This window comes from Beta vulgaris, chromosome 8, assembly GCF_026745355.1.
Source record: "Beta vulgaris subsp. vulgaris cultivar EL10 chromosome 8, EL10.2, whole genome shotgun sequence".
Classification (NCBI taxonomy): Eukaryota; Viridiplantae; Streptophyta; class Magnoliopsida; order Caryophyllales; family Amaranthaceae; genus Beta; species Beta vulgaris.
In genome coordinates this window covers 678,393-696,363 of record NC_079209.1, presented here as the reverse complement: position 1 = coordinate 696,363, position 17,971 = coordinate 678,393, and the positions used below count along the sequence as shown (strand labels likewise).

The following is a 17,971-nucleotide window of genomic DNA, read 5'->3' as shown; positions in this document are numbered from 1 at the left end:
ACAAGTACAAACAATGAAACAAAGAGTATCAAACTACATACACGTGAATTTGTCATAAATTTTTAACATGATTTCTTTTTAGAAAACTAGATGGACCACCGCGTGCTACGCACGCGGTAGCCAACATGAATTATAACAATAATTTCAATTCCGGAATAATATTTGCATATAATAAAATATCTATATATATATATATATATATATATATATATATATATATATATATATATATATATATATATATATATATATATATAGGGTTGGGTTCTAATGAGAACCCTCTTATGGTGAGAACCGTGAGAACCACTTAAAATGAGCAAAAACTTCCTAAATGAGCAAAAAAAAAAAAAGTAACAAATGAGCATAAAAATAAAATGAGTAGAAAACATTAAGTTATCAAAAACGTAAAATGAACAAAAAAGTAAACGAAGAAAAACGTCAAATGAGCATAAAAAAGTTCAATGAGAAAAAAAGTAAAATGAGCAAAACGTAAAATGAGCAAAAACGTTGATAAATGAGCATAAATTTGTTAAATGAGCAAAACCATAAAATAAGTGAAACAAAAAATGAGCAAAAATATTATGAAATAATCAAAATCTTCGTAAAATGAGGAAAAATGAGTGATTCTCACGGTTCTCACCATAAGGGTCAAGGGTGGTTCTCATATGAACTTAAACCTATATATATATATATAGAGAGAGAGGCAAGATCACATGAGAATGCTCCTTACATGAGAAATGAGAATGAATCTCAACCATAAGATTGGTTTAGAGTTACAATACTTATTCATTAGAGTTATATCTCTCTCAAAGATTTTGAATTCAAAAAAAAAGAAAAAAAAAATTTGAATTTTTTTTTTCAAATATTTTGTTTTTGGAGTTACATCACTTTTTCATTAGAGTTACATCACTTATTCATAAGAGTTATAGCGTGTGAAATTCATTCTCATTTCTCATATAAGTATGCATTCTCATATGAACTCACTTATATATATATATATATTATTTATATATACACATATTTATAAGATACACATGTAAAAGCTTAATTTATGACATAATTACATGTAGACCAAGATATAAGCATCGAAGGAAAAAACAAATATTACATTCGTATGATATATTTACATATAAAATATACTTTTCAAAGAGATAGCAACATCAAGTTTTTTTTTTTTTATCTTTGACCTTGGATGTAGTCATTGTATTCTTGAAGTAGATGACTATTTTGTACTCCCTCTGTTTTTTTTATCTTTCTCACTTAGAATCTTGACACTATTCATGTATAGAGAGAATCTTCTCAAATGTTCTCAATTTATAAGAAAAAACATAGTCATGTGGGGTCTTGTTTGATTCGTCTCAATTAGTACTTTATTAAAATTCAATCGTTATAATTTTTACTAATATATAATGAAAGATATTTAAGTTTTAAAACGTGCATTGGCAAACGTGCAAAGTCAAAGTAGGAATGATAAAAAAAAAACAGAGGGAGTATGTTGCAGTGTTTTGAACTCATAGTAGTTGAAATCTGCAACTTCAATATTATACTTCCTCTGTTTCTTTTTAAGTGACACATTTGCATAGTATTTACTATTCACAGTTTAAACTTTAATTAGCTTTGGTGATTTACATTTTAGGAAAAACATAGTCATGTGGGATCTTGTTAGATTAGTCTGAATGTGAATTTTTTTAATATCAACTTTTTATAATATTTACTTATTAATAATTGAATCACTGGCATTCTTCCCATTATTTTTTTTTGTTTTCCATTAAAAAAAATGAAGATAAAAGTAATTGAGATAATAAGGACACAGAGGTAATTCTGTTGAGAAATGGGTCGGTGCACTACCCTTGGGCACCCGAAACCCCAGTTCCCTTTTTATATAAGATATAAGAATATAAGATACACTAATGCTGATTAGTAGCACTTGTAGTAGAGGTGATCATGGGCCGGGCCGGGCCGGGTTCGGGCCGGGCCGCGGCCAAAAAAATTTGCCCATTGGCCGGGCCGGGCCGGGCCTAAATTCGGGCCGAATTTTTGTGTCCAAAGCCCGCTATTTCGGGCCGGGCTTAGCGGGCTTTTGCGGGCCAAAACGGGCCGGGCCAAAAAATAGACTAAAAAGTCGTTTTTAGCTTGCCCAAAGCCCGCCTAAAAACAAAAAAAAAATGACCGGGCCCGGCCCGGCCCGCGGGCCGAAAAATTCTGCCCAAACCCGGCCCAAAAACGGGCCGGGCCGGGCCATGTTTGATCACCTCTAACTTGTAGTCGTACGTGTCACAATCAGAGTTTTATTCAGATGTCACGTAAGAAGCATATCTAGAGGGTGCAAAGAAAACTGTTGATGACAAATACAAAGCAAAGCTGCAAAGGAGATCAACCTCATTTACATATACTCCTTCCGTTTCATAAATACACGTAATTTAAGGTAATAAGTTATAGCGTAATTATCAAATATTAACTTATTACAAAGATAGATGTAATAGGAGATGGTGAGGTATTCTTTACTAGAGCGAGGGAAAATTGAGTAACTTTTTATTGATAAAACAGATAGGGTATGGTTATTCAAAACTATAGAAGTAAATTAGTGCTGAAAGAATGAAACTAATCAAAGCAGATTATCTACAGAGAGATTACTACTATCATTAGCAATATTAATAAGAGCTCTTTGTTTCCCCCATTTCCTGATTTGTATTTGAAGCATAGCAAAAACAGCCAAAAAGTCCACTTTTTGTCTAGGACTAAGCACATCCAAAACACCCTTCAAAGCCTTAAGCCTCACATAATCACCCATCTTCATTACTTTCTCTAACCCATCAAACAACCCCTTCACCGCTACACCCACTATCTTATCAACTCGACTCGACTCGTTAGCATTAACTCGACTCGAAACCCTAGCCAACTCCACCATCTTCAAGTCCCCCATAGCCACTTGTTGCCTTTCCATTTCTCTATCAACTTTCTGTTCCTCCAACTTTATCTTCACACCAAGCTCCCCAATCTTTTGGGCTTGTTCATCACTTAGTTGGGCCAAGCTAGTAAGAGGAGCCCGGGTTTTACGAAGTGAATCAACTACCCTAAAAACTGTGGAAGGTTTCCAACCTGTGACCCAAGTAAAAGCTGACTCAAGTGGGCTAACCCATTGAGGTGAAAAGAAAGCTAAGATGTCATCATGGGCTGCAGCCCATTTGGCTGTGTAGTACTCTTTGTGGTGCGTAGTAAAGGTTGTAACCATGGTTTCATAGTCAAGCTGATGACCTAAAACAAGCTGTTGAAGATGGAGTTCTAGTTGTTTTAGCCACTCTTCATAGTAAGAACAAAATTTCTCTTCTACTAAAGAGTTATTATTGCTACTACTAGTCATATCTTTTAATGGTATACTACTCAAACTCATAGTTTTTGTTTGTTCTTTTTGTGTGATTTGTATAAATTTTTGTAGGTTTTTCAGGTGTGTGTGGTTTAAAAAGAGAGAAAAGAGTGACAAAAAGAGTGCATTATATAAATAGTTAAGAGGGCGGAGATTACTGTAGTGTGTCTGTGTATGTGCATGCCTTACGCGCAACAAAAATTGAGTCGTGTGGGTTAGTGGACTGGCAGGTGGCTTCATTTATGTTGTGATTTTCACCAATTATATAGTATTACGTCTTGGGATGGAGACATGGAGTACTAGATTTTTTACCTCTTGTCGATGCATGTATGTGTATGAGTTTTAAGTCTTAAAAGTTTGGCAATTGGGGTTTCGGTTTTTTTTTTGGCAATAAGTACACACAAGAAACGAAGAAAAACGAGCTAACTGATGGAATCTGACGAGTGACAACAAGTCATGTTATCGGTTGACACATTAAGTTTAGAACATATTTTACAATATACTGCATTAGTAGTACGCTTTTTAATGAAGGAGGGGATTACATCTAAAGGAACAGACTCAATTAACTTGTACAGTTATGCGTACAACCAGCACTGAACTCAAGAAACGAAGAAAAACGAGCTAACTCATGTAATCTGACGAGTGACAGCAAGTCATGTTATCGGGGATGTCAGGGTAACACGTTAAGTTAAGAACATATTCTACAAGATATTGCATTAGTAGTACGCTTCTTAATGGGGGAGGGGATTACATCTAAAGAAATGGACTCAATTAACTTGTGCAGTTGTGCGTACAACCAACACTGGACTCAAGAAACGAAGAAAAATGAGCTAACTCATAGAATTTGACGAGTGACAACAAGTCATATCATGGGTTTGTCAGGGTGACACGTTAAGTTAAGAACATATCCTACAAGATACTGCATTAGTAGTATCCTTCTTGATGGGGGAGGGGATTACATCTAAAGGAATGGACTGTGCAGTTGTGCGTACAACCAGTACTGGACTCGAGAAACGAAGAAAAACGAGCTAACTCATAGAACCTGACGAGTGACAACAAATCATATCATGGGTTTGTCAGGGTGACACGTTAAGTTAAGAACATATTCTACAAGATACTGCATTAGTGGTACCCTTCTTGATGTGGGAGGGGATTACATCTAAAGGAATGGACTGTGCAGTTGTGCGTACAACCAGCACTGGACTCGAGAAACGAAGAAAAACGAGCTAACTCATAGAATCTGACGAGTGACAACAAATCATATCATGGGTTTGTCAGGGTGACACGTTAAGTTAAGAACATATTCTACAAGATACTGCATTAGTACTACGCTTCTTGATAGTATGGGGGAGGGGATTACATCTAAAGGAATGGAGTAATAACATTATTTACGTTCTTTATTTGATTATATGGAAGAAAAAACATAATCAAGGGAGATCTTGTTAACTTCATCTTGATATATATTTTGCATATAATCAAACTTGTACAATATCAAAGTTATACATTAATAAACGTATCGAGTCCTCTAAACAATACGATAAAAAATGAAGCAATATACCTTCTTCAATTTGCTAGTGTATGGTGATGAAAACTCCATAACTCTTTGACTAGAATATGTGCATGAGAATTATTTCCCAGGGACCCAGATTGTCTCTAGGAACTTTGTTTAATCCTTGTATTGTCTCCAAGAATCAAGGAGCCTTTGTCACTGGTAGAAACATTATGCAACATATCAGATTATAATCAGTTGATTGACAAGATGCTACAAGATTCAAAACTTGGTGCTCTAGAAACTTATTATTTACTGAAGAGTTCCAAAAGTTAACTCTGTATTGCTTAGTATACATATATATATCTATAGAAGTGTATATATATACGCAGATCAAATGAACATGGTCCTAAAGTTGGCGATTACAATAATAATCACGTATTAGCATTTGTAGGAAAAAATGTGCTGGGAGCACATGTATTGATTCATGAAGGAGGCTAATTATCAATGCCCCGACCTAAACAATATTAAGTTCTTGTAGAAAAAATTCAAAGAAATCACCAAAATATGTAAGTAAATTAAATAACAAACATGCATGCATCAAATTAAGTTTTTCTCTTCAAAACCTTTTAAAACATTTCAAAAAAAGTTGAATTCAAGAAATTTAGACATTTTGACTATCAGCTTCAAGTCTTTTATGTTTCTATTTTGAGAGTTAAACTTTAAAAATTTTGACCAAATACTCTCGTTAATGTATATAAAAGAACATAATCATGTGGAGTTTTGTTAGATTCAGTTCGATGTGTACATTCATAAAATCAACTTTTTATATTTTCTTACTCATACGAAATAGGAGATATCGTAGGTCAAAGGTATGTCTTGAAAACTGTGTAAAAAGAAACAAGAACTATATTTTGGGACGGATGGAGTATATAAAAATCGATATTATGTCAATATCTATTGAGAGAACTCCAATACCTCGAGAAGCCTATTACTGACTCTTACAAATCTTTAGTTTCTAGTATCCAGAAGTTTCTCTATAAATTGGAATTTTCTTTTTATCTCTAACTGATGAGGACCAAGTCTATTTAGACCAGTATGTTACCGAATAAAAATAATACGCCTTATATTTTTCAAAAATCAAAAATCGAAAAAAAAAACAATTAGTTGAAACTTGAAAATAGAGGCAGTATACATGTTTATACTGTCGTAGTGATTCCTTCACAACATGCGTGATAGTTAACATCGGCAATGGAGTCCTCTTTTGATAATGGAAAGAGATTATTGACCACTTCTTTACCTTTAAATAGAACGTCTGAGACGAGCGGATTAGTCACTGTTATCGACCATGAATATCGTGGTCGATCGTTAAAACAAAATGTTTGTGGAAAGAATTGTGGCGTGGCATGAGAAAGAGGAGGTGGATGCCACGTGGAGTGACAAGACGACTCGTGGCTTTTGAATGGTCTCAACGGTTAACCCACCTACACACATAAGCAGATGCCACCTCGAAAGCCTACGGGAGTCTCAAGGGTCAATCCGTTGACTAAGTCATGACTCCTCAAGACTTACAATGGTTTAACATTAAAAAAAACTAAGATTAGTATGATATTTAGGTGTGTGGTTGTGAAGTTCGGATTTCGGAATGTGGTTGTGAAAAGTGATTATGTTCATCTTGATAACATATACTTCCTCCGTTTTTTATTAGATGTTACACTTTTCAAATCACGGACTCCTAGGTAATTTTTGGAGTGGAGAGAGATAGAGAGAATGAAAAACAAAAGGGCTCCATGTGAACATGTGATAGGAGAGAGATAGAGAGAAGTTATTACCCAAAATAAAAGTGTAACATCTAATTTAAAATTTCCTAAAATAGAAAGTGTAACATCTAAAAAAAAACGGAGGAAGTACAAAGTGGTTGTTGATAATATATATATTGTTCATGCTAATCATAAGATTTAATTATTTATTAAACTTGAAACTTTATTTAGTAAAGATGGTCTTGGGATACAAAACCAAATAAAATTTCATCTCAAAACCAATGGTAGAGAAAAAAGTAACTGGACTCGAGCTTATCATGTGGTTATACTAATTTCATTTTTCCTATTTCTCTGATGTGGGACTACTTATGTGGTTATATTCTTCTTCATGTATGGTGATCATCCTTGGGGTCTGGCTAGTTATGGAGAATTATCAAAATATTTTCGAGTTTCACTTCAACCATGATCGAGAAAAATATGACCAGGTTTGAATAACCCATTTGTCAAGTGTCTTTAACGTTACCCATAAGACATGTTTGTGATAAAAAACTCACTTTCATCTACAACACTTCGATTCATATATGTCATGTTAGTTCTTCCCATCCTCAAACACCGTCGCATCATAATTTACCTTGAATAACCCATTTGTAAGTATCTTCAACATGACCCATAAGGTATAGTGAAATGAGGGCGTGGATTGAAGAATAGCGTCTAAGGTTATGCTTTTTGTAAACTCTGATTTGATTTCTATAAATGGTTAAGTGATGTGTGTTTTCTCGTCAAAGAAAAAATGTTAGTTCTTCAACATATACTACCTAATAAAACAATAACAAAATCAACGGAGACATTCTAACGTATAAGTTACAACACTCGTCTATCTTTCTTATTTTATTCGAAGAGGAAGGAGTAAGGATATTAAGACTATCGTCATTTAGGTGCTTTTCATTTCCAGTTTGATTGTAACACCTAAATTAGAAAAGTAAAAATCCAAGAAAAACTCCGTATATTTTCCGCCTTTATACAATCTTGATTGTTGATATTATTGTAAATGGACCATTTGTTTCCTCTAGGAAATAGAGAGGATCTTGTCTAGTGATCAGGAAGAGTCATATTAGATTAGGCTTTAGGAGTAAGGAAAGACACATTAAATATGAATGATCAAAAGAAAATAGAGAGAAAAATAGGTAAGAGTTGCGCAGATCCTCTTGTACTTCAGTTGGAAAGGTGGTCTATTTCCTTTGCATATGGTTACACAGTGCAACAAATAAGGCACATCTTTAAACATACAGAGAGAAAAGGAACGAAAGGGCAGGAAATCAAGTTCCTTCCACAGACATGATTTCGAGTTCAGCCCACCAAAGGGGAGACAGTCGCGGTACTGCAGCATCAGGTGTAATAGGAATTGCTTCCCTCAATTTCGTTGTGATTTCCTTCATTGTTGGTCTACGAGCAGGCTCCGGTCTAATGCATTCCAGAATAACTTTGCATAAGACGTCTAGCTCGTGTGTTTTGACAGATTTGAGTATTGGATCAATCAATTCCTTGTTATTCTCCTTATCTTTCAAGTAGTCCATAGCCTACAAGACCAAATAGATACAATATGAGCAATAGTGACTAGCCTACTCCATATATTAAGTTGTATGAATACAAACATGGCTGGTACGATACAGAACCGTATAATGGAGGACCACGCAAAACAAGATTCGACAGCTATTCAAACTGAGTCCATGCAAGTCCGATCAATCCGAGCCATATGTGTGTTAATATTTAGGAGGCACAACCTCCTTTGAGGATTGTCCTCTATGCCTACCTAGGTTATAGAGAAGGTACTTGGACCAAAGAGTAGCAGAACATGAGATCATAAGATTTGGATTCAGAAACTTACCCAATCTACCAAAGACCCTTGTTCTTCTGAGTACGGAAGCCTTCCTGTGATGGTTTCAAGTAGCAATATACCAAATTCATAAACATTTTGCCGCGTGTCAGCTGCTTTGATTGTTTCAGCAGGCTTTGAACTATCTTCACCTGTTTGAGCTTTGGGTAATACTTCAAATGGCCTCTCGACGAGCTGTGTCAAAGCGAAAGGAATGCCATTGATAAGAAATAGAAAAGGAGACAGAAGGAATGCATTATAAAGACAAGCTAATCATTGGTTTGAATATGTTAAAGGCGTACCTTAGCTGCATAATCGTCAGTTAGAAAGATTGCAGACGACCTTACGTTTGAGTGTGGCACTGGAGGATCTAGTTCATGGTGCATGTATTGGAGACAATAAGCTGCTCCCATTAAAATCCTTATTCTAGCATTCCAATCAAGATGCTCAACTTCTTTAACTGTATACACACAAAAGCACATTATTGACCTTCTAATACAAGAGGAAAGTCGGAAGAACACCGAATTTTTTTGCATGTAAGGATAGTTACCATGGAGATGCTCAAAGAAGCTCCCACTGGGGGCGTATTCAAACACCATCATTCGAGTAAAAGGTTCATTCTCTTCACAATAACCAATAAGATTTACAAAGTTCTTGTGATTCACTCGTGACAATGTTTCAATCTGTACCATGACAACATCACACAATTAATACAAGGATAGAAGTAGTCCCTCCATCCATTTCTTAGCTCTGTATATTCCATTTCAAGATGTCCAAACTCATTTGCATATTTTAACACCAAGTTTTGTTTTACATCATAATTTGAAGGTATTATTAGAATATGTGAATATGGAATATAGGTTCTTAACACAAATATTTTGTGAAATCATGCAAACATTTCGCTACGAAGGCAGAGTTTCAGCCTTTTCTGACTCTAACAGACCTTCTTCCGGTATGTCAATTCTGCATTATCTGACCAATCTATTGAAGAAGTGACTAGAGTAGAAGCAACAGCTATTTCAACTCCACTTGATAAAGTTCCCTTGTATATTGTGAAAGCATCGTAAGTAGCAATAATATTGCTGAAATCCTCACATGCTGTTTCTAGCTCAGGCCTGTTCAGCTTAGGGACTCCTGTGAGAAAGACAACCATCATCTTCAGATGTTCTTTTCAGAAAGCAAAAAATAAAAAGATGGAAGATGCAACAGGTTAATAAGATTATATGGCTATGGTGCTGAATAAGCTCAACAGAGAGTCAAGCTCAGTAACAAGCACTCGTGAACATATAATTGGCTATACTTGATCATCATCACATCGTATGCTGTCCAGAAATTCATTGATTTTACCATATGAACTATGAAGTATACCATTGACAAAAAACAGGACTATTGTCCCTGAAAACCACAATATCGTTTTATCATTGATACACTTTTTTATGATGATACTATCAGCATGTAAGATCTGCTTTTGCAAAAAAGGTAATGCAAACACCACAGACCAGACTTTGTCAAGAGCCATATATAAGGTGCATTTTTTTACCTCAGCAAAATAAGTTTCAAGAATTGGGATTGATCACACCAATTAATTGTAAACATAAGGTACTTTTAGGTCCAATCATGTGTGTAATAAGTTCAGATAAATTCAGTTTAGCAAGATTCAAGTGACGAAAATGCACTCATATATAGTACAAATGTCCATGAAAAGAACAGAGAGGTTCACCTGTAATAAAAGCTTTCTGCAATTGCCCACTAATGCCAGTCTTAAAGGGGCTTATAGGCCTTGCACCTCGACTTCTCCACATGAAATATAAAGCAGCAGCAATGGCAAGCAAGAATAGCACTCCAAGACCAATAGCAACAAACACCCACACCTTCTGAGAAGGCTTTTCTAAGTCGGCATGGGATTGGGCAGTTTTGGCTGGTGCTTTCTCCTGCTGCGAGTTAGAATCAGAAGGCACTGAAGGTGGTGGTCGAGACTTGGTCATCACTTTTGGTACAGCGGGAAAAGACCCACTACTTCTTAAAGTAGTTTCTGAGTTGACTTGAGAAACAGCGTTATTTTTGGGTGGTAAAGCTTCGATATTAGTGGACTGTTCACTTAATTTACGACGAGTTACAGTAGCTGAGACATGTTCATTTTGAAGCATGTTTGACTCATAAGAAGCTGGTAAATGTGAAAATTTGAAAGTTGTTAAGAGTGGTAGTATGAAAGCATTAGATAATAGACATAAGAGTGTCAAGCATAGACAAGGGCTGATGAGCTTGCATCAACTTACTTTCCAAGTTACCAATTTGGTCACCTCCATGTCCAAGCCATGATTCCGTTGTAAGTTTTGGCCTAGAAATCAAGGTAAGGAAAAGGTCAGAGTTCTATAATTATGTCGAGATACAGCAGAATTGAGGCTTAAGATAGCATGAGTTGCAACATGGTAAATAAAGGACAACTGCTCACAAAGGTAAGGAAAAGTAACATGACAAATATTAACAATGGAAATAGGTAATGGGTACATATTAAGAGGAACTGAAATAACATGAGCACTCTAAGAAGGGAACCAAAAGTAGAAGAGATTGCTCTATCTATCCAAGTAAAGGGGTCCTAGTAGATTGGTATACTACCTATCTTCTAAAGGTGGTATCTATTTTAATCTTGTTCAGGATTGCTAATGCCTACTCAAAGAGGTGGTAACTAGGTACATTGATTAGTCAAGGCTCAACACAGATAAAAATGCATAGAAAATCAGAAATATCAGATGAACAAGACTCGTGGCTTAGCAACTAAATGAGAGACATTTACAGCCTAAATCAGCATAAAATCAGTATATCTCATCCGATTGTTAAATAAAGTAGTAGTTTAAAGATGGGAGTGAGTGTCAAAAACAAGAACATTGATAGTGTAATAAGCAAAAGAAGCAGTAAGGAAGAGGTTAATATACTGTACTTCAAAGTCATCAAAAGTTCCAGATGGAATAGAATGGAAAGAAAGAGGAAATTTCACTGACACCAACATTTTCATACATTTCATTTATGTTCGCAAGAAGTCAGATCCAGCCAATGCTCGTGAGCAAGTAGGGCAATAAACTATCATAAGCCAACACATAAGAACCTATACAATGAAAACAAAGTAAAGGTAACCCATTTCCCAAAAAACAAGTTAAGCAACATTTGGAACGTATCAATATACACAATTACACATCTGACAACACCAGCTTCCGGAGAATCTTCATTTTCCCTTAGAAGAGGGTTAAATAATGTGAAAATTGCTAATGTTTCACCATAGCACATCCCAATCTGCGTGTAATGCTTACCGGTGGCCAACTTTTCTGTTGGTAACAGATGCAAGGTATTCATCAAATCGTAGCTCATACAGTACACTATGCGCCTCAAGTTCTGGAGGGATGGTGCCTTCAAAGTTATTGTCACAAAGAAGTCTGAAACAATAAATAGATTCTGGTCATTTAAACTTGAATGTGAAAAATTAGCAGTATAAAATTTGCATGGCAGCACTCACAATTGTTTCAGTGAACTAATCCTCGCAATCTCTTGTGGAATTGCTCCAGTCAAATAATTGCCACTCAAATCCAGCACCTCGAGCTTCGTAAGACGTCCAATTTCTACTGGAATGGCCCCTGAGAAGCGGTTTGCATGGAGTATGCTGTTCAATGAAACAAACAGAATTACACAAACTTGAAATAGAAACAGTAGAGTAAAAAGAAACCAGCTCTTCTCAAGTTTTAATGACATCGGGAATTTGTCTGCAAGGTTTTATCTAGTTGAAATTAACAAAATCACATAAAAAGAGGATCATGGAAGCTATTCAGGTATCAGTTGAACCACAACAGAATTAAAATACTCACAGAGCTCGTAAATTGTCAAGGTACCCCAGCTCAGGTGCCAGCGATCCTCCCAGAGACAGTCCACTCAGGTTTCTGCAAAGGAAAAAAAATCTCATTTAATAAGAATGTTTTCTTCCCTAGTTAATTATATAAAGCACTTTTAAGACAAGGACAATAAATCAGACATATAACATCAATATAAACCAAATATTTAAGTAAGTAAAACTGGAACTTACAGCATATGCACTTTACCATTGACACAATGGACACCCTTCCAGTTACACATGTGACCCTCTACAGGATCCCAACTTGCAAGAGATTTGTAAGGATCTGAATCTACTCTTGTTCGAAATTTTAATAAATTCAATCCTACAACAAAATCATCAACTTTAAACCAAAAGCAAACATTTTAAACTCTGAACACTAAACGTTGTGCATTATCTTTAGATTACCTTCAAGACTGAGTGATGACGAGCCTCGAAGCCCTGAACCAAGGATCAAAACCATGAAACAGATGAATTGAAGCTTAAAGGTCCTCCATCTGCCCCCCATCGCTTGTTCAACAGAACGCTGAATTGGTGGGGCTACAAAGAACATTCCCCAACAGCCAGCACCTATACAAATCGCTAATATACAAAATCGCCAGGTCTCACTTCAATGACCAGGAGTTGGTCAGAGAAACTACCTAAAGTTTACACAAAATTCACAACTACTGGCAACTCCCACACAAATGCTACAATAAGTTGAGGTTTATGAAGTTTGTACAGGCTAAATAGCTGCAATATAAACCCGGTACACTGGCCTCTTCTTGAATTTAACAAGTAAATTCGTTTCTGTCATTCTTGAAGTCTAGGCTAGAAGAAGAACCCCTCTTGATGAAGGATGCCACCAGCAATTATACCGATTTCACCCCTAAGACAACCATCAAAACATGCATAATCAGAGCAGAAAGTATGCAAAACAAGCACCAAAACAAAGTTAAACCCTCCTCAAATTGAACAAAAGGGTCCCATAAGATAGCTGAAAAACCACATTCTAGGATCAAGTGCTGTAAAATTAGCTCAATTCTTTTACAAAAATCAAAATAACCCTCCTCTAGTTGAACAAAAGGGTACCCACAAAACAGCTCAAAAGCCACATTTTGCAACAATTGTATGGAAATATGCAAGAAACTTCAAGATCAAAATTAAACCCTCCTCAAATTAATCAAAAGGGTACCCAAAATACCTCCAAAACCACATTCTACATAAAAGCTAGGAATCAAAGAATAAACCCATTAACAAGCCATCCATGTAAAAAGCGAAAAAGGCACAGAATTTTAGGGTTTACCTGAATGCAGGGGGCAAATGTGTAACCAAGATTGAAACTTTCTGCAGCTCCCTTCAATTGTAAGACTAATAATTTATGGGTTTGTAATAAAATTGATGAAAATGTTGGAAAATGATGAAGAAAATACAAAGGGGGTAAAATTAAGGCAGAAATTTATGGAGAAAAATGAATAAATTAAATATTTATAATCTATAAAAATTCAAAAAATTTGATAATAATCATAGAGTCTCTCTTCATTCCATCTTCTGTAGAAGACTCAGAAAGAAGATGAGCCTCCAAAAGGGCTAAATTTTCCTGATTTTTCCTCTATTTTGTTCTTCTTTCTCTCTCTTCCTCCCTTGATTTTCTCTCTCATCCTCCAACAATGTCAGCTGGGTTACCATCATTTCCCTCTCCCTTATTTTTCTTAATTTTATTTTTCAAAAAAAAAAAAATTAAAAATTTTATTTTTTTTTATTTTGCCTCATAATATACCAACTACATTTGTTTAGTATTAATTTTGGGTGGTCCAAAATTCCAAACATGTACCTTTTTAGCAGATATATTAGAAAAAAAATCTATGATGTGATTGTGTGTGGGTCCTACACCCACGTCTGCTCGCCGGCGTTATTTTTACCGGTTTTAACTGTCACCATAGAAGGGTATTTTCAGCCTTTTCCCGCGAGTTTTTTTTTTTTTTTTCATTTATGTTAAAAATAAGTCAATTTTTTTATTATTATCGAATAAGTCAATTTAATATCAATATGTTTTTAATAAGTTTTTGCTTGTTATTAATTTATTTAATTGCTTAAATATGCTATCTTTAACTTTTTAAAGAAATGAGAAAGAAAACAAAGGAGATTAAAAATTTAAAAAAAGAAAGAAAAAGACAGATTGTTTGTAATTTTACGAATTACTTCCTCCGTTTCTTTTTAAGTGGAACATAGAGAAAGGGCACACCAACCAAGGAGGCTAGAGAGAGAAAGTAATTAAAGGTTTGAGTGTGGACCCATACAACCAACAATTACACGCTAATGACAAAGAAAAAGAGAGGGAACAACAAAACTGCCACATTTATTTCAAACTTTTGGCTCCAAATTTTTTTTTTGGAGATTCACTTACAGATTCTGGGACCGCTCCAAAAAATTCAAACTTTGGCTCCATATTTTTTTAGAAGCCTCTATTTATACAGGGTACTAACTTTACCATATGCTCTATTTTTTCCCCTTCACTATTTTAGAGGGAACAAAATATTTTTCTCTATACAAATTCTCTAAACAATTACAATTATCACTTGCACACACAGCACTCCAAATTCAACCACTTGCACACACAGCACTCCAAATTCAACCACTCGCACACACATCACAGTAGATTAATAAGTACATGGATGAAGAAGCCTTTGAAGCATGGATTCTTTCTAGTGGAGTTGGTGATGACACCACAATAGGAGAAGAAGAGCTGCACTTCGAAGAACATATCAATGCAGAAGAAGAGGAAGAAGATAATGAGGTATGGTACTTCTCTGACCATGAGTCTGAAAATGAAGAACAAACAATGAATGAGTTAAATGAAGATAGGGGTAATGAGGAAGACAACAAAAAACCAAACTTGCCCAACAACATACGAAGACAAATTGTAATTGAAATGTTTGCATCTGCATCTGATGAGTTAGTATTACCAAGGGGACTTTTAACAACACTAAGGCAGAAATACTCATGTAGTAGATCAACTATGAATAGGATATGGACTCTTGCTAGAAAGCAGAAAATAGATGGTGTAGAGGTCAATGTTGCAAGTAGGAAAATTGGAAATTGTGGGAGAAAGGTAAAATTCACAGATGATGAAGCCTTGAGAAGGGTACCTCTAAAGCAAAGGACAACCATCAGGTCCTTTGCTACGGCCTTAGAAGTTAGCCCCTCAACAGTTTATAGGTTGTTAAAAAGAGGTATACTCAGAAGCCATACAAACTCAATCAAGCCCAAACTCACACCAAAACACAAGGTAGCAAGAATGAAATTTGTGTTGTCTCAAAGCATACCAAAATCAATGAATGAATTGCCAAAGTTTAATCATCTTTATAACATGATTCATATTGATGAAAAATGGTTTTTCATGAGCAAAATCACACAAAGATTCTACTTGTTATCAGAAGAAGAGGACCCATACAGAGCATGCCAATCAAAAGCATTCATTACAAAAGTTATGTTCTTAGCTGCCATAGCAAGACCATGGTTAGGGCCAACAGGGGACATATTATGGGATGGGAAGATTGGTATCTTCCCATTCATAGATGAAGTTAGAGCACAAAGGTGGTCAGCTAACAGACCAGCAGGTACAATTGAAAAGAAGGCAAAGCAAAGTATTACAAAGGAAACCATCAGGGAAATGATAATCAACAAGCTTCTGCCAGCAATTAGAGCAAAATGGCCAGAGAATGGGTGCAAAGAGATATGGATTCAGCAGGACAATGCTAGACCCATATCCAACCTAATGATGCTGAGTTTTTGGAAGCATGTAGAGAAGGTGGTTTTGAAATTAACATAATCTGCCAGCCAGCCCAGTCACCTGACCTCAATATACTGGATTTGGGTTTCTTCAAAGCCATTCAATCAATTCAACATCAGAGCTTTCCAAAAACAGTTGATGAGTTGATTAAAAGTGTTGAAGATGCATACACAGTGTATGAGCCTAGGATAATCAACTATACTTGGATACATTTGATGTATGTTATGGTGGAGATATTGAAGGTCAAGGGTGGAAACAATTACAAAAACCCACACAATTCCAAAAAAAAGATGGACAGATTGGGTCTACTACCAACTACTGTTGAAATTTCAGAGGAGTTGGTAAATGACACAGTTAATCTACTCAATCAAGACATTGTGTTTGGGCCTGAGCCATTTGAAGCAATGGAATTGCTTCCAGAAGATCAGTAGGGGCAGGCAAACATTTTTTTGTAAAGTATAGAAGTCAAACACTTTTTGTTTAGTATAGAGGTTGTATGGCCCTATTTTGTAAAGTTATGACCTTTTTTTGTAAAGTACATAGGTCAATGCATTTCACATCATTTGGTTTCCACAAGTAATGCATGTAAGGAACATGTTTGAAGAAAATGAAAGGCTTGGTTCTTTCCCTCAGGTTGTCCCCAATCACCAATATGCACATAACCATATTTAACCTCCTAACAGCCACATCCAACATGCAAAATAAGTCAATACATTGGTGGCATAAGTGGGGGAAAGCCAATACATGGACAATAAATGTGAAACTTAAACTTGACCTCATTCATCATTGAGGATAATTCATCATCCTCTCATGCAAATTTGAATTATTCCACATTGTTTCACACAAGTCCAGTAGGCACAACACCAAACACACAATTGCCTCATCAATGCAAAGACAAATTAAAATGCTAGGGGCACATTGAGAGGAAAAAAGGTTGAAAGCATTTATGGTGTAAAAAGATCATCATCATAGGGAAATCACAACCACAACAACACCATTTTGCAAACACAGTACCAAACACACACTGAAATCACAACCACATCAACACCATTATGAAAAATCAGTCCATAAACCCCAAGATCAGTCCATCACTACCACAAGATAACTCCATCACAACCACAGCAACTCCAACACATTGAGAGGAAAAAAGGTTGAAAGCATTTATGGTGTAAAAAGATCATCATCATAGGGAAATCACAACCACAACAACACCATCATACAAACACAGTACCAAACACACACTGAAATCAGTCCATAAACCCCAAGATCACTCCATCACAACCACAACAACTACATCATACAAACACAGTACCAAACACACACCAAAATCAGTCCATAAACCCAAGATAACTCCATCACAACCACAGCAACTACATCATACAAATACAGTACCAAACACACACCAAACACACACTGAAAACAGTAAATAAACCCCAAGATAACTCCATCACAACCACAGCAACTACATCATACAAACACAGTACCAAACACACACCAAAATCAGTCCAATAAACCCAAGATAACTCCATCACAACCACAGCAACTACATCATACAAATACAGTACCAAACACACACCAAACACACACTGAAATCAGTAAATAAACCCCAAGATCCTCCATCACAACCACAGCAACTACATCATAAAACACAGTACCAAACACACACCAATTACAAAAACTGAAATCAGTCCATAAACCCCAAGATCACTCCATCACAACCACAGCAACTACATCATACAAACACAGTACCAAACACACACCAATTACACAAACTGAAATCACTCCATAAACCCCAAGATCACTCCATCACAACCACAGCAACTACATCATACAAAC

General features: G+C 35.8%; 3 protein-coding genes across 3 annotated transcripts; 1 reads left to right on the top strand and 2 right to left on the bottom strand.

Annotated features, from left to right (window-relative positions):
• Window positions 1-2,362: 2,362 nt before the first annotated feature.
• LOC104900668 (protein DOG1-like 4) lies at window positions 2,363-3,598 on the bottom strand. The gene has a single exon (XM_010688159.3). The coding sequence runs from the start codon at window positions 3,389-3,391 to the stop codon at window positions 2,606-2,608; it is 786 nt and encodes a 261-aa protein (XP_010686461.2). The 5' UTR covers window positions 3,392-3,598; the 3' UTR covers window positions 2,363-2,605.
• A 4,166-nt stretch (window positions 3,599-7,764) lies between these two features.
• On the bottom strand, window positions 7,765-14,055 carry LOC104900494 (protein MALE DISCOVERER 1). Its single transcript, XM_010687913.4, has 13 exons — window positions 13,649-14,055; window positions 12,772-13,231; window positions 12,556-12,688; window positions 12,341-12,412; window positions 11,995-12,138; window positions 11,792-11,914; window positions 10,763-10,824; window positions 10,207-10,650; window positions 9,430-9,620; window positions 9,037-9,169; window positions 8,789-8,946; window positions 8,499-8,681; window positions 7,765-8,190 (listed from the first exon to the last, which is right to left on the bottom strand). Exons 2-13 carry the CDS (start codon window positions 12,914-12,916, stop codon window positions 7,930-7,932), a joined length of 2,049 nt encoding a protein of 682 aa, XP_010686215.2. The 5' UTR covers window positions 12,917-13,231; window positions 13,649-14,055; the 3' UTR covers window positions 7,765-7,929.
• Window positions 14,056-15,013: 958 nt separating this feature from the next.
• Window positions 15,014-16,566, top strand: LOC104902771 (uncharacterized). Its single transcript, XM_057391176.1, has 2 exons — window positions 15,014-16,153; window positions 16,255-16,566. Exons 1-2 carry the CDS (start codon window positions 15,014-15,016, stop codon window positions 16,564-16,566), a joined length of 1,452 nt encoding a protein of 483 aa, XP_057247159.1.
• The last annotated feature ends 1,405 nt before the right edge of the window (window positions 16,567-17,971 follow it).